The sequence below is a fragment of the Diabrotica virgifera genome, chromosome 6 (assembly GCF_917563875.1).
Source record: "Diabrotica virgifera virgifera chromosome 6, PGI_DIABVI_V3a".
Taxonomy (NCBI): Eukaryota; Metazoa; Arthropoda; class Insecta; order Coleoptera; family Chrysomelidae; genus Diabrotica; species Diabrotica virgifera.
The window spans coordinates 24818403-24835073 of record NC_065448.1 but is presented as its reverse complement, the minus strand read 5'-3'; the positions used below and the strand labels follow the sequence as shown (position 1 = coordinate 24835073).

The window sequence follows — 16671 nt, the reverse complement described above, 5'->3', positions numbered from 1 at the left end:
CTGGATAATTGCCAAGGCCATAGTCCAAAAAAAAAATAATAAGAAGAAAAAATAAGATTTAGGTTGTTATTTAAACGTAAACAATTGTATGTAGTAAATAAAATTTGTTATTAAAATGCAGTACTGCAAGCAAAATACAATTAATTAAATTTACCTTTATATAATAATTGCATATCATATTAATATTGTGGAGCAATATATAATTTTTCCTCTTAAATGACAATAGGTATGAAATGTACGTCAATTTGACAATTTCAATTGACAATATGAATTATTTAAGAAAGTTGCAATATTTCTCCGCTATTCGCGCACGATCGTTTCGCGTATCCCTTCCAAGTACTTGCACACCGCGAATACTGTAAAGTCAAGGTGGGATGGACATAGTATTGTGCACCAATATCAGCTGACACTGACGTGAATTAAAGAAATACCACTCTTCCATTAGCAAGAACATATCGCACCTCCAGAAAAATAGTGTCACAAATTCCATTTTTGTGACAGTATAAATACCAATTATTCTTCTTCTATGGCACTACAGCCCAAATTGTGCCTTGGCCTCCTTTATTTTTTGCCTCCGCCCTTGCTTGTCTGTGGCTGCTCTTCTCCATACACAGACTCCTTAATATAAATACCAATTACTTACATATAAATATGTATAATAATAATAATGAATAAATTCACAATAGTGTTTGGGTAACTTTCCAACTACACCGAAGATTCTTACAAAAATAAATTTCTACTGTATGATATGTCGAATATACTGATATTTTGAAAATAACTAATGTGTCAAAAACATAAAATATATGGTATTCTCTCATAGTTCTTTTTAAAATCAAATATATATGAGCCGCTCAGAGGATAAGTGGTATAACTCAAAAACGTTTGTTGGTGAAATAGTATTCTTCTAATTACAAAGGAACAAAAAACTTAAATCATTGCAATTCGGCATCCCATATAAATTTCAACAAAATATTGTTACGAATCCGTCGTAACTGGCTCAGTAAGTATTACTGTAATAATGTTTGTACTTTAGTTCGTTAACATGCAAAAATCTTTATTTACCAACAGTTAAGTTATATGCAGTTATACCACTTTTCCTCTGAGCGGCTCATATGCTGACCAAAATGACATAATATATGCTTTTTCCCATGAGGATCTTTCAGTGCGTCACAGTTTATCGATTTCTTTCTACCGCATTAAATTGCATGTGACAAAAAAAAACAGTTGTCAATAGATGGCGCTATAATTGAAAAAAAATTACCGATTATATAATATATCGACGAATATAATCTGTTCAATTTATAAGACTATACAAATCAAGGAAAATACCATTTTATAAATGCAATAAACACAATTGATTTGATTTTATGCCAAATTGCAAATAAAATGTGACAACTGTCAGATTTAACTAAAATATCATATGTCACCAAAATGTATATTATCACGGACTTATCTTTTTTTCTATCATTTGTGACGCACTGAAAAATGCTCATGAAAAGAAGCATATAAGGTTTTTTTGTAGTAGTATATAAGAATAACTAACTGATATTGAAAATGATACACCCACTAAAACATAAGAAATCTTAAAAAAATTTTGATTGGCTTTAAAGAAAGCTTAAGTTCCCTTCATCTGTGATAGTCTGGACTGTATATCCCTCTCAAAGAGTTGAACATATTTGCATTGATGGCACTGTCAAGGCTGCGAAGTACAAAAGTATTTTACATAAAGAATTATTGCCTTCCATTAATGAGATTCAACCGCCAGATTTATATCTCAATAAGAATACGCATCCTTAGTGTAGAAACGTAGTGAAGCATCGCACATCGCCACTACCATAACATATTGAAAAACAAATAGCGAAAAAATTGCCTTCCAGCAGTCCTGATCTGTCTCCTATCGAGGCTCTCTGGCATCAGACAAAAAAAGCACTTAAAAACTGCACCAGTTTGCACAATTCCTGAATTAAAGTTCAGGAAAGGAATAATTTTCAATCAGATTACTGCTAAATATTAGTAGGCACTATGTCAAGGGGAATTGGTGCTATTTTAAAACGTAGGTGTGGTCGCATATAGTGCTAAGGCTAAGTCAATATTTGGCGCAACTAAGTGCCAGACATTACTTTTTTTCTTTATTTTATTTTTATTGTAGTTGATAAAAGTATTAGATATGGTTGATTAATTGGCAAAACCACATAGTATCAAATAAGCTTAATCGTATCTATATAGAATGCGTTTTAAGCGTAAATGTCCGTAGAGACCAATTTTCTACCTGTAAGTCAATAACACAAGAATACCTGGCTGCTACAGGAGAAATACTTCCTCTAAGAGCAGTTTATTATAGGATTTAGTCTCGGCTTGCCATTTTTGGTTTTTTTTTTCATTGAAAAAGACTGAGGGGGATGAGATAACAGTGGAGTTAAGAACTTATTTAGTGCGATTAGAATCTAATCGAAATACTCATGAACCCGAAAGGAACGAAGAACAGTTTGCTGATAGGTGAAAGGCGGGAAATTTTTTTACCTAGAAAATGAGAAAATCTGAAAAGTTATGGCAGGTATTTATATGCCTCGGATTGCATTTTGATCAATTTGCCATTGAGCCAAAGACAAAACCAAAATTGATTTTGATCAGGAAATCAGAAAGCAATATGGAAAGGTATGGTAGGCAGTGGTTTCTCGTGATTTTTACAATAGGGGAGGCTATACCTATCTGTAAAATATCTAGACAAATTTGCACTAAAAAAAAATCCGCCAAAAAAATCTAATTTAAGGCCCCATTTTTTGACCATTTTTTATTTACATTTTATAATATTATCATAATTCATAATTTCATAATATGTATATCGTTTTAAAAATAGTTAGTCTAATTGTTAAAGTGTATTACCAAAGTTTGTGCCGTTTATTTGTTAACAATTCTATCTCTGTAAGTAGATGTGCATATCAAAATAAATACAGATTTGAAGAACAATTCTATCTCTGTAAGCAGATGTGCATATCAAAATAAATACAGATTTGAAGTTTTGCAGTCCATACAGGTTGAAGGTTTACATTTTTTAAGATACTCAACTGAAGTTTTTTAATTCTAAAAGCGGCCTACTACTGCGAATCCAAAAACACGGTAAATTACCGATATTTTGCTTTGCATTACAGATATCGGAAAAAGTTATTTGAACAAGTTGTTCCAAATATTATTCTAACCCCACATACCAAATTTCATCACAAAATTCGCACTTTTAGTTTTTTCATTATTTGTAGTCAGGATCCTAAAATTGGAGCGGAGGCTGCTGGCCGATTAGCCGCCCTTGCTAAATCTCCGGGCAGCGTGTGCGTTAAGCGATAATGCAGCGCTAAGGAGACCGAGTCTCCTTAACCGCTGCTGGGCTGCGCGGAGCATTAGCAAGTTAGACTTTCCGGCCAGCAGCCTCCGGTTCAGTTTTAGGATCCTGACTACAAATAATGAAAAAACTAAAAGTGCGAATTTTGTGATGAAATTTGGTATCTGGGGTTAGAACATTATTTGGAACAACTTGTTCAAATAACTTTTTCCGGTATCTCTAACGCGAAGCAAAATAGCAAAGTAAACAAAACAGTGTAGCATGTGTAAAAAATTTATGGGGAGGCTAAGCCACCCTTGCCTCCTCTGACCAGCCGCTACTGATGGTTGGTATTCATATGAAAGCTGGTCTCCATTGGTATAACTTTAAAAATTCATCAATGATTATCAGTACATGCACAATGTTTTAAAACCAATTCCTATAGGTACTGTATGTGTAGCAACTAGAAAATCCCGTTTTTAACGGGATAATTTCACACCTTACACAACAGCGGTTACTGTTAGATTACTAATTATTTTTTCCAGACCTTACACTGTTATTGTTAGAGCCGTTACTGTTAGATTACTTTGTGACTTTCAAGCCGTCTTTCCCTGGTCAGCTAGCTCTCCAAAGCTTTCACCAATTGAATTATCCAACCTATATTAACCAACTTATATTAAAATTTTCAGGCAGAGTAGGTATTTTTTTAATTGATTGTTTTATCTAGCATATAAGCCCTTTAATTTTTCAAAAATATACGAAAATATTTTTATGTTTAATGGGTGTTACATTTTCAATGTCACAATATATGTATTTCTCTTGAGGGGGTATGCTTGGTTTTATTTAATAATGTATACGTTGTTTAAAGTTTATTTAATAACTGTACATTTTGCAGCATGTTATGGTATTGTAACTGTTCCAACTGGTCCGTGGTATTGTCGTAAATGTGAAAGTCAAGAGAGATCTGTCAAAGTGGTGAGTGCTTAGTATCTAATTTTGTAATATGTTGAAGGGTATTATGGTATTTATTGTGACAAATACTAGTTAAACTATAATCTATTCACAGTCAAGAAAAACTGCGCATAAACAATTACTTGTGAACAGATTGTGTTCTATGACTTACTTCACACTCTCTATACTGCTCGGACAATGATCATGCTATGACTGAGCTGAATGTTTTTGTACATTTTCGCGCTGTTTTTCATGGCTGTGAATATATTATACTTGTTACATTTGGTTCAAAGTACAACAGGGGACCTATTTTTGTAGTTATCTTTAGATTTTTTAAAACTTATCCGAACTGAAAAGTAAAATTGTAGTATCGTTCGCATACTTTTTTTAATAAAGCCATGTCAGAGACTTATTTGTAACTGCTGATCATTTAGCAGAAGTTTTAAATTTTATCTTATTTGATTCTTTATTATCGTTGAAATCATATTCGATTTATTTTGATCAATTGATATAATTAACAAATTTTATAAAAGTTTCGGTTGCTTAACATAATTCAATATTTAACTTATAGTTCGTCATTACTGCTAATTAATTACTAAAATATAGACAGAAACAAATTTCATAAAAGACTAAAGGCTATTATGAAAATCAATAAGAGGTACTAAAGATATACAACAAGACATAAAAATAGGAACAGGGGAACAGCTTTTATGAAAATAACTTAAAAAATCTTCATGGAAGATTAAACAATCTTAAAAGACAGAAAGATACTGTACTGAAGTCATGAAGAGAACCTTCTGAAGGGATTTAAAGATTTAACCAATTCGTAAAAACAGAAAAAGAAAAATAGTTTAGAAAAAATGGACACAGTCAATAACGAACAGTAAATGTGCAATATAATAAAGACAAGCAAACCCCCTGATATATGTAACACCGTCAAAATAATACCATATCTGAAAAAGCTCTAAAGACATTAATGAAGAGATAATAGAAATAAAGTAATGAATTTGTGTACATATTTATGAAAACAATTAACATAGTTTAGATATTTTAAATGTGTTAATTTTTGATCCCAAAGAAGGAGAATGGATATTAGAAACATTTATTAACATCTGTTTGTTTAAAAATATCTTTGTCGTTTATAAATCAGGAATTTTACATAATAGACTAAATGGAACAGAACAACATAGAACGTATCTTATAACATTTACAACACATGTTATGGAGAACATAACAATACCATACACAAAAATCTTATCAGAAAAATTTAAATAAATAGGAAATAAAAATGCAACATTTCAACAATATTTAAAACTAAACACATTGGGATCTATTTCATCTAAAACCAAGCCTAATCACAAACAGGAAAGAACAAAGGATTATATTCAAAGATGCCTTTTTAATGGGAACACTTTTATTTAGGTGAAACAGCAATTCCATCACATGTTAGAACAAGTGAACATCAATCTTATATCAAAAATAAAAATTTCAGACATCTGATATGTAAACATGCATGGGAAAATAAACATATCGCACCCTCAGTTTTAGGGAGCATCCATAAACTACGTCGTTGAAAAGGGGGAGGGGGGCCTTTGCTTATTACGACGGTATACGACAGGGGGGAGGGGGCCATAAGTGCACATCCGACGTCGTTTGAAGTTCACGAATATAAATAATATACCCTATTTTAGAATGAAAAAGAATTTGTATATTACTTTTATCGCATACTTTTCATTTCGTTTTTATCACTCACAGCCTTAATAATATTACTAGCAGTTTTATACAGAATAACAATCAATAAAACATTGTCCTATGTCTTTAAACAAACGCTTCTTTTCAACGTCTGAAAGCATAAAATATTAAACTGTTCACTTATTTACTGAAGACTCTGTGTGAAAAAAATTCTAAAAGAATGAATAGAAATAAATATTCTATTTAGTTAGTACATTGTATCTATTTATACTTAATAAAAGGAATGGCATTGAAATCAAAACAAAATAAGTATCAAGATTATTATGATGCAGTTAAGAAAGCATAGGAACTCCGGTCTTTTGTCCCTATAAAGCTAATTATTAGTTGTACAGTGAATTGGGAGAAAAAAGTACGCAGATATTAATGAGCTACATAGTAATACTGATTTGGATACATTCGTAAATAAACTTTGAGAGCCAACTTTTAAAAATCTAGGAATAACATGGAATTAAAAAAAGATCACTAAAAAGGGGGTCATGAGTTGCAATTGCGACGTCGCTATGAGGGGGGGGGGGGGTCAACTGCAAACGACGCTTTACGACGGAAGCGGGGAGGGTATTAAAAACTCCAAAATGTTTACGACGTAGTTTATGGATGATCCCAGTAATTTAAGTGCTTATATGGACACAAAATTAAATTCTCTGCCGGTTAGCGCTGACAGAGAGAGAAAAAGAAGATTAAATGGTTCAGTACGTTCAGTAACTATATTTGTGCCTCTCTCTTACTCTCCCGTTTACCTCTTGTTTTTACTGCTACATGGTAGTAATCAGTAACATGTCTTTCTATGACGAATATCCTGGTGAGTTTGTGTTTTAACATTTTGTATTATATAGAACAGTTTTTAGTTGAGCCGTTATATTATAGAAAATTTAATAAATAAATGGGTATAATTCATAATATATCGCTATTTTTCATAAACAGTGACAGGGCATTCATAATATAAGGGATCAAACTTAAACAGCCTTATTAATAAAAATTGCTTAGTCCAACGTTAGTCTCGGACTACTTAGTCCGAGATTAAGCGAGTACTAACTTCCAGTGGCGGCTCGTGATTTTTACAATAGGGGAGGCTATACCTAACTGTAAAATATCTAGACAAATTTGCACTAGCAAAAAAATGCGCAAAAAAATGTAATTTAAGGCCCCATTTTCTGACCATTTTTTACTTACATTTCATAATATCATCCTAATTCATAATTTCATGATATCATATCATTTTAAAAATAGTTAGTCTAATTGTAAAAGTTTAATACCAAAGTTTGTGTCGTTTATTTGTTAACAATTCCATCTATTTGTAAATAGATACCTCGCATATCAAAATAAATACAGATTTGAAGTTTTGCAGTCCATACATAATGAAGCTTCAAATTTTTTAAGATACTCAACTGAATTTTTTTAATTCTAAACGCGGCCTACTGCGAATTCAAAAACACCATAAATTACCGATATTTTGCTTTGAGTTAGAGATATCGGAAAAAGTTATTTGAGCAAGTTGTTCCAAATATTATTATAACCCCACATACCAAATTTCATAACAAAATTCGCACTTTTAGATTTTTCATTATGTATTTTTAGTCAGGACCCTAAAATTCGTTGTCCCGAGACGCACGCAACCACGCAACGGAGCCGATAAGCTATTCTGCCTCCCTTGGTATATCTCCGGGCAGCGTGTGACGGCACCGTAGATGCCACTGTTAGGAGACCGGGTCTCCTTAAACGCCTGCTGCGCTGCACAGAGCATTAGCAACGGAGACTGTTGGGCTTCTCGGCTCCGTGATCCGTTCATGCATCTCGGGATAACCCAGGGTCCTGTCTACAATAATATGTAATAAAACTGAGACGCGATCATGCGTTCTAATGCTAATGCTCCGTACGTATGGATAATTAGTGATAATATGGAATTTACACGTCGTATAATAGTGAGAGTTGTACTTGTTGTTTTCGCGATTCATGATAAACAAAACAGTGTAGAGTGTGTAAAAAATTTATAGGGAGGCTGAGCCTCCCTTGCCTGCTCTGACGAGCCGCCACTGCTAACTTCCTTTTAAGATTGTCATTAATAAACACGGACTAAGCTCGGACTAACCATAGAGTTATATATTAGCATAGAGAGAGTGTCATTCAGAGCGAAGTGACGACACCATCTTTTTTTTTTTTGATTAGTGCTGTTTCACTCTTACGCATAGTAAAGCTGCTACAGTTGTCCTCCTCTTCCGTGCCTATATTCACACTGAATGTCATCATAGATTTTCGATACAATGTGTTAGAAAGAGATGCAGCAAACCAGTCCATGAGATCTTGTCGTCAGGAAGCGCAGAAGGTAGGCTCGCTCTATGTTAATATATACCTCTATGGGACTAACTAAACCTTCCTTAGTCCTAGTTACAACAAATTTATGTTGGTAACCCTTGCGGAAAAGAAGAGAAATGGAGAGAATTTTGCGAAAAAGAAGAAAATGTAGAGGATTTAACCTCTCTTTCCTCTAAACCGAACAGCTGTTCGGTCGATGCCATTTCTGCATAAATTTTAGTTAATTTGTGTTGGACTTCGTTCTGAGAAGGTGCTACCTGGTGTTTTATATTTTATATTATTGTATTATTGTTTTGTATTTCATATTAACTGCTGTACCTTTTGAAAATCGGCATTTGACTTTAAATTTACCTTCTAATTCCTCTAAACTAAAGATTTTTTTATAATTTTGTATATTTTGATGTGACTCACAAGAGGAATATCGTTCCGCTGATTTCTATCCTCATTTAATTCGTCTATTAATTATCTTAAATCATTAATAAAATAATATCTCTCCATTATCAATAATAACATAATAATGTTATTATATACAGGGTGTTTCTAAATAAGTGCCACAAAATTGAAGGCGTAATTCTGCATGAAAAAATATTGAATGTTTGCTTTATAAACATATGTCTACAAATGCTTCGTTTCCGAGATACGGGATGTTGAACTTTTTCTTACAAACTGACAATTTATTTGTTGCTCCAAAACCGGTTGAGATATGCAAATGAAATTTGGTAGGTTAGAGGTAGTTATTGCGCATTTTTTGACATACAAATAAGAATTTTATATTCACCATTTGCGTGCATGCAGGATGTATCTAAAATATTTATACCCGTATGCACGCCAATAGTGAATATAAAATTTTTATTTGTATGTCAAAAAATGCGCAATAACTACCTCTTAAAACCTACCAAATTTCATTTGCATATCTAAACCGGTTTTAGAGCAACAAATAAACTGTCAATTTGTAAGAAAAAGTTCAACATCCTGTATCTCGGAAACGAAGCATTTGCGGACATACGTTTATAAAGCAAACATTTAATATTTTTTCATGCAGAATTACCCCTAAAAGTTTGTCGCACCTATTTAGAAACACCCTGTATTTATTATACAAGCAAGCAAAAGCAAATAATGCATTTAGCAAGTTTGTAAGGTTATGAATACAAAACGTCAAGTTAGTCTCGGTTTAAACCTACTATTACCTCGGATTAAATTTTAGTCCGAGACTAGAGAGGGTTTAGCTTAGTCCATCGTTACTCGGACTAAAGTTAGTCGGGCGTTAGTCCGTGTTTATTAATAAGGCTGAAAGAGTTCCTTATTTCTGTTATGTTTTTTTGTACTATATGGGATTAACTTGAAAGTATTTTTTCCATTACATGTAATTAATGTAATTTATTTATATTATTATTTTTTATCATGGCTATTTATAGTGTAATTATCAAGTAACAAATCTGCCAAATTTCACATTTATAACTTAAATAATAAGCATGTTATTTGAAAAAATAGCTGTAATATTGCAAACCAGAATCTTTAAAGGCGATTTCCCAACAATCTGCTTTTTTGAATTGTGCCTCTATATTACTGAGGGTGCGATATCGTCCCTAGACAACTATCGAATGTGAAAAATCGGGTTTTTCAGATTCGATACTTTGTCCTCGCATTATTATTATACGTGATACATCTTGTGGCAAATCCTCGTTTGTAGCTTGATTAGGAGCGCGGGAAATATGCTGTTTAAACTATCGAATGTGAACATTTTTCCATTTGGTTGACTGCAAACTGACGAAAATGGTTGTATTCAATACTGTTGTTTTGTATAAATATAACTAAAGCTATATTTGTACAATGCTAAATGTCGAATGTGTCACATTCGTTAGTTTGTGTTGTAATTTATTCAAAAGTTATTCAATTATTCTGTAAACTGTCGAAAATGCTAAACTGCTGAGAAGAACAAAATGCACGTGTTTAGAATATGTGTGAATTTTGTTTCAGTATCGCTTCCAAGAAATTCTTGTGGGGCAGTTTATGATTTCATTTTCACGGATTTTCATTATTTGATTATACAGTTATTCGCTATTATACATTCGCTACTTTGAAACATCGGACCGAAACAAATCTTTGATTAATACAAAAAGCAAAGGAGCGAATGTGATTTTTTGGAAAGAAAAAATGATAAGCAGTTCAAAGGCTATAGCTGGATAAGATGGTCAAAATTGCACCAGGCTCGATTCAGTTTTGGGTTTAGCCATTCTAAAATATATAATTGAAAACTCAGCCAAATTTTCAAGTCCCTAGGTGCACCGGGGGGTCCGCTATGGAAAAAAACGTGTTTTTTTGAAAACATTTTTTTCCAGACGCTGTATTGCTGAAAAAATCTGAAAAAATTAATGAATGCGTATCTCAACAACACAAAGCTGCCTGATTTTTTTAAGATTTTTAGCTTCAAAATTGAGCGCTGGAAATTTTCAAAAAAATTTTAGGTTATGTTGTAAATTTTTCGCCAACTTTAAAATATTGTTATTTTGTGTATTTTTTTCCCTTCTTTCGAATGGCATAGGCATCATTATCATTTTCGACGTGGAAAATACCTAAAAATCGAAAAAACTGTTTTTTTTGCATTTTCTGAAGTTTTGACTCATAAACTCAACAACATACAGCTAAATTAATCATCATTTACATTTTTATATGTACTATTACATTTACAATCAAAATCAGCTATTAGAACTTATTTTCTTCCTACAGCATGCTCAAAAACCCCGTTTTTCGGCGTTTTTACTAAATAGCCTCAGAAATCAGTAAAAAAAATAATTCTTTTAACGTTTAAAAAATTAAAATTTTATTGTTCTCGATATAATGTAATACAATTATTACTTAAATAAATTATTTTTTTGTTTTGCACGATTGTTTCAATTTCATATACATATAATAATATCGTCCCATTAAGGGTACCCTACCATAGGCTTATAAAAAAAATAATAAATTAATTTTTTTAACGTTTTACGTTTAAAAAATAAAATTTTTGTAGTATTCGATAGAAAATGCTTGTAGAAAATCTTTATAAAAATGCTTGTTGCGGTTGTGATTTTCAAAGCGCGCTAAGGTTAAAAAAGCTCGGCACTTTGGTGCCGTACGCAAGGAAGCGTTTCTAGCCACGTTTTTGGAAAAAAATTCAGGATAAACCGTACCCGCCGTCGAAGCCACTAACTACTTACGTAATAAAAATATTTTTAAAATAATAAAATAAGAAAATCTACGGTTTCGTTTTGATTAAAAAATAAACAAAAAATAAATAAAAAAAATATTTTTATTAAACGTTAATGAGGAATTATTATTTAACACGTTAAGCCCCATGTGTACCACACTGGCACACACTCTAGTTTTATCTGGGACCGTGTGTACCTATCAGGCCACAGCGAAGTGTCGTGTTCCTAATGCCGTGGCTCGTCGAGGATCGCATTTGCCGTGCTTTCTTATGTATAAATGTGTGTAAACGGTCTGTGGTAAACAAAATCAGAGGTTGGTCCGTTAAACCACGTATTCACAAACAGGTTAGGTTATAATTTCTAACATGCTTCAGTCAGTATCGGTTCGAACGTCTAACGAGGCTAACACTATTTTCTCTTCAGTTTTTTGTTAAAAAGTGGAACTAAAAAATAAGATAATGTTCCGTAAAGGACTATCGGAAGACGAACTTCGCAGACTTGCTGAGGAGAGTGACTTTAGTGATAGTAGTATGTCTGAAAGTACGTTTTATGATTCTGATGCCGATCCAGTGTACAATGAAAATGTTACTGATGGTTCTTCAGACTCATACAGTAGTGAATATGAGTCTCGTAGAAAAAAAGCTAAAATTTGCAAACAAACACAAAATTGCAAAGAATTTACTGCAGGTTCTAGTTCTAACCAAAAGGAGGCTGATACAAGAAGGATAGGTAAATTATTTAAGAATGCACAAATTCGGTTTGTACTTTACTTTTTTTTGCTTTGTAGAAAAAGCTGAATCTGCAAACGTTAGCCTGGAAGCTGTTATTGACGATGTATCAAGAAATAAAATAACTGCAGGTCCTAGTTGTATCCAACAGGAGGCTGATACAAGAAGGATAGGTAAGTTATTTAGGAATGCACAAATTCTGTTTGTAGTTTACTTTTTTTTTGCTTTGTAGAAAAAGCTGAATCTGCAAACGTTAGCCTGGAAGCTGTTATTGACGATGTTGTATCAAGAAATAAAATAACATGGAGCGATGTGCCAAATCCAGATGATCTCAATAAGTTCGAACTATCATTTACTTCAGGAATAAATCAGGAAGAACTCGCAAAACTTACAGACCACAAACCAATAGATTTCTACCTACTGTTTATCGACCGTCAAGTGCAAGATTTGTTGGTTACTGAAACTAATAAATACGCCGAACAAACCATAATCGCTGGTATTGTAAATGAGTCAATAACGAAACATTCGCTTATGAGTAACTGGAGACCAATTGACAGAAAAGAATTGCTTCGATTTTTGGCTCTCATTATTTGGATGGGGTTAGACAGAAAACCGAAACTCAGAAATTATTGGAGTAACAATTTACTTTACAAAAATGAAGTTTCTAAAATGTGTGAAATAAGTAGAAGTCGATTTGAAATATTATTACACTTCTTTCACATTTCAGATAACGAGAGCTGCCCACCTGGAAACAGACTCTACAAAATTTCTCCTCTTGTACAAATACTAAATGAAAAGTTTCAGAAAATGTGTACTCCTAGAGAATCGTTATGTATTGACGAAACTATGGTGCCATTTCGTGGTAGACTTAGTTTTTTGCAATACATTCCTGGAAAAAGACACAAATATGGAGTCAAATTGTTTAAACTTTGCGTCTCAGTTGGATATACGTACGCCGTTAAAGTGTACGGTGGAAAAGAGATGCAACCATCTGAAAAGTCGTTAGCATCCAGAGTGGTGATGGAACTTATGCAACCGCTTCTAGATACAGGCAGAAATTTATATACTGATAATTTTTATACGAGTGTTGACTTGGCTCATGATTTAAATAATAGGAAAACCCATTTAGTCGGAACATTACGTTCCAATAGGAAACATAATCCCAAAGCGGTAGTCAATGCAAAATTAAATAGAGGTGACATGAAGTATCTACAGAGTAATACAAAAGTTGTTATCGGAAAATGGAAAGATAAACGGGACGTTTTGTTTTTAACGAGCAAGGATATATCCTTTGATGATAGATGTTCAAACAAAACGTGGACCTGTTCCCAAACCATCGACCATTGTTGACTATAATTCTGCAAAATCTTTTATCGATGTGTCGGATCAAAAGGCTGCATATAATTCCCCTGTTCGACGAAGTATGAAGTGGTATCGTAAATTGGCTGTGGAATTACTAACAAATACCGCACTTGTGAACTCTTTAGTTCTCTACAAATCTGTTACTGGCAAACATCTCTCAATTACTGAGTTCCGTGAACAGATTGTTCAAAGTCTTTTAATGCCTCAAACAACTTCTGAAAACTCTTTAACAACTTCTGAAAACTCTTTAACAACTCTGCATACGTTGGACGAGAAAGAGAAAAGGGGAAGGTGTTCAGCATGTTACAAGAACTTTTCGAACCGTGAAGGAAGAGCATCAGCGATGAAGAATGCCAAAAGGGTATAAACTTTTTGTCCGGCATGTGCCGTTAATACCGCATATATGTGTGTTAAGTGTTTTGTGAATCTTCATACATGTTCTTTGAAAAAATAAATTGTTTTTGTATTTTTAAACTTAAAATATCTTAGGGAGAAGGTATTTGATTATCTTCCTGGTGTGAGCCAATATGGCACACATGGTCCACATTAAAACAAATTACAAAAATAATTATAAATAGACCGTGTGTACCCTGTTGGTACATGCTGTTTTTTTACTTAAAAAATGTATTTTGTTTTTATTTTAGAATAGAAATAAATAGTTATACACATTCTTATTTCAAAATTATTAAAAAAATGTTCCGGTCTGACAGAAAAATTATGTCATGATGGTCCGGGGCTTAACGTGTTAAATAAATAATTATTAAATTATTTGAATTACTTAATTGATTAAATAGTGCAACCTAAAGAGTGCAGAGTGTATAAAGGGATTAATAAATTAATTATTAAAAAGTTACTACACAATCATGAAATTACAAAATTCAAATTAATATACAGCATGGGGCAAAGAAAGAAATAAATTCGTTATTTCGTAAACTGGCGACTTTTGGAAAAATACCGAAACGGGTCGAGTGTGATACGAGTGACGTCATCCATCTGGGTGTGATGACGTAATCGATGATTTTTTTAAATGAGAATATGGGTCGTGTGGCAACTCATTTCAAAGGATATTCAGTTCTCTATTCATTAATATAAACACTAACCCAATTATTTATACAGGGTGACCAAAAAAAATTTGAATTAAATTAATTGACATAAAAAGAAGAATTTAAGTAATGTATTTACTTCAAAATATATTTTACTTCTGTTAAAAAAGAGAAGAAAATGTTTGAGATATAAACATTGCTTTTCGCTTTAATTCAATGTTCAAGCCAGCTCCTGCTAGCCATCTGCCTCTTGGAAGTTTGAATATTTTATTTAAGCGAAAAGCAATGTTTATTTTTCGAATAAACATTTTTTTCCGTTTTCTGAAAGTAAAATATATTTTGAATTAAATAAATTACATACATTATTTTTTTGTAAATTAATTTATTTAAAAGAAATTTAGTCACTCTGTATAAATAATAAGGGTAATGTTTCCATTGTTTTCAATCTGGTGGGATGTAGAGTAATATTTTTGATGTTATTTTATGTGCTATTAGATTGAAAACTTAGTCCTTTCTAATAATGGTAATGGTTATACTACTGAATAGAGAATTGAATAACCTTTCGAATAACCAAATTATAGTAAAGTCCCAGTGATTGGCTGTGTACCATAGTTAAAAAACTTACACAGAAATAAAAAACTTCGGTTTGTATAATGGTATAAAATTCTATTAAAAAACTTTTAAAAAAGTCATCCAAATAGATTATAGAAAAACATCAGAACATTTTCTATCTAGTCAGATCATATTCAGCGACATTCTGTTTAGTTACTGAAACTATAGCCCGCTAGTTAATATATTATTATGTAGTCTTCAAAATTACATAATTATTTATTAAAATTCCCATATAAATAGTTAATCATAAAAATGCCAAAGGAAATAGCTTCAGAACAACATTAAAATTATACTTTTGAAATGCGGCACAATGTCGATATTAATGGATTTTACTAAAGCTCAAAAGCAGCATGGCTTCCCTGCTCGAAAAACTGAAGAGGTACTTGTCACAACGAGTTCGAGGTCAAGACGGAATTCGGTCTGTGTCACTCGTCTTGACTTGTCATTCCAAAAGTATAATTTTAATAAACATTTTATTTTAATAAAATTATGTAATTTTAAAAACTATATATCAACTAGTGGGCTAGTTTCAATTACTACACAGAATGTAACTGAAGATGATTTGACTAGATCGAAAACATTCTGGATGTTCTTGGATGACTTTTTTAAAAGTTTTTTAATAAAATTTTATACCATTATACAAACCAAAGTTCTTTACTACTATGGTTTTTCAAATAACCGTAATTCTCATTAAAAAAATTCATCGATTACGTCATCGCGCCCAGATGGATGACGTCACTACTAGTATGATATATTTATTATGTGCCAAAAAATCACAATTAAAAAATCGACCTCTTTCGGGATTTTTCCTTAGAGTCGACAGTTTAATAAATAACAAATTTATTCCTTTCCTTCGCATCATACTGTATATTAATTTGAATTTGAATTTTGTAATTTCATGAGTACGTAGTAACTTTTTAATAATTCATTTATTAATCCCTTTAAACACTGCACTCTTTAGGTTGCACTATTTAAGCAATTAAATAATTCAAATAATTTAGTAATTTATTATATAATAATTCCTCATTACCGTTTAACAACACGATTTTTATTACGTAAGTAGTTAGTGACTTCGACGGCAGTACTTGAGGAGTGGTTTTTTTGTATCGAACACTACAAAAATTTTATTTTTTAAACGTTAAAAAATTTTCCTCATTAACGTTTAATACTTCGTTAGTAATACTTCGTTTCCTCATTAACGTTAGTGACTTCGACGACAGTACTTGAGGAGTGTTTTTTTTTGTATCGAACACTACAAAAATTTTATTTTTTAAACGTTAAAAAAATTAATTTATTGATTTTTTTATAAGCCTATGGCAGGATACCCTTAATATATGAAATTCAAATAATCGTGCAAAACAAAAAAATAATTTATTTAAGTATTAATTGTATTACATTCTGTCGATAACAAC

General features: G+C 32.1%; 1 protein-coding gene across 4 annotated transcripts in view; it reads left to right on the top strand.

Annotated features, from left to right (window-relative positions):
- LOC114326980 (protein AF-10) overlaps positions 1-16671 on the top strand; it is a 140619-nt gene that overhangs the window by 17276 nt on the left and 106672 nt on the right. For 3 of the 4 annotated variants that reach the window (XM_028275473.2, XM_028275471.2, XM_028275472.2), the window contains exon 3: positions 4209-4288. The exons of the other annotated variant lie outside the window; for it this stretch is intronic. In XM_028275473.2, coding sequence (XP_028131274.1) covers positions 4209-4288 — 80 coding nt within the window. The remainder of the gene's footprint in view (positions 1-4208; positions 4289-16671) is intronic. 4 annotated transcript variants of the gene reach the window in all.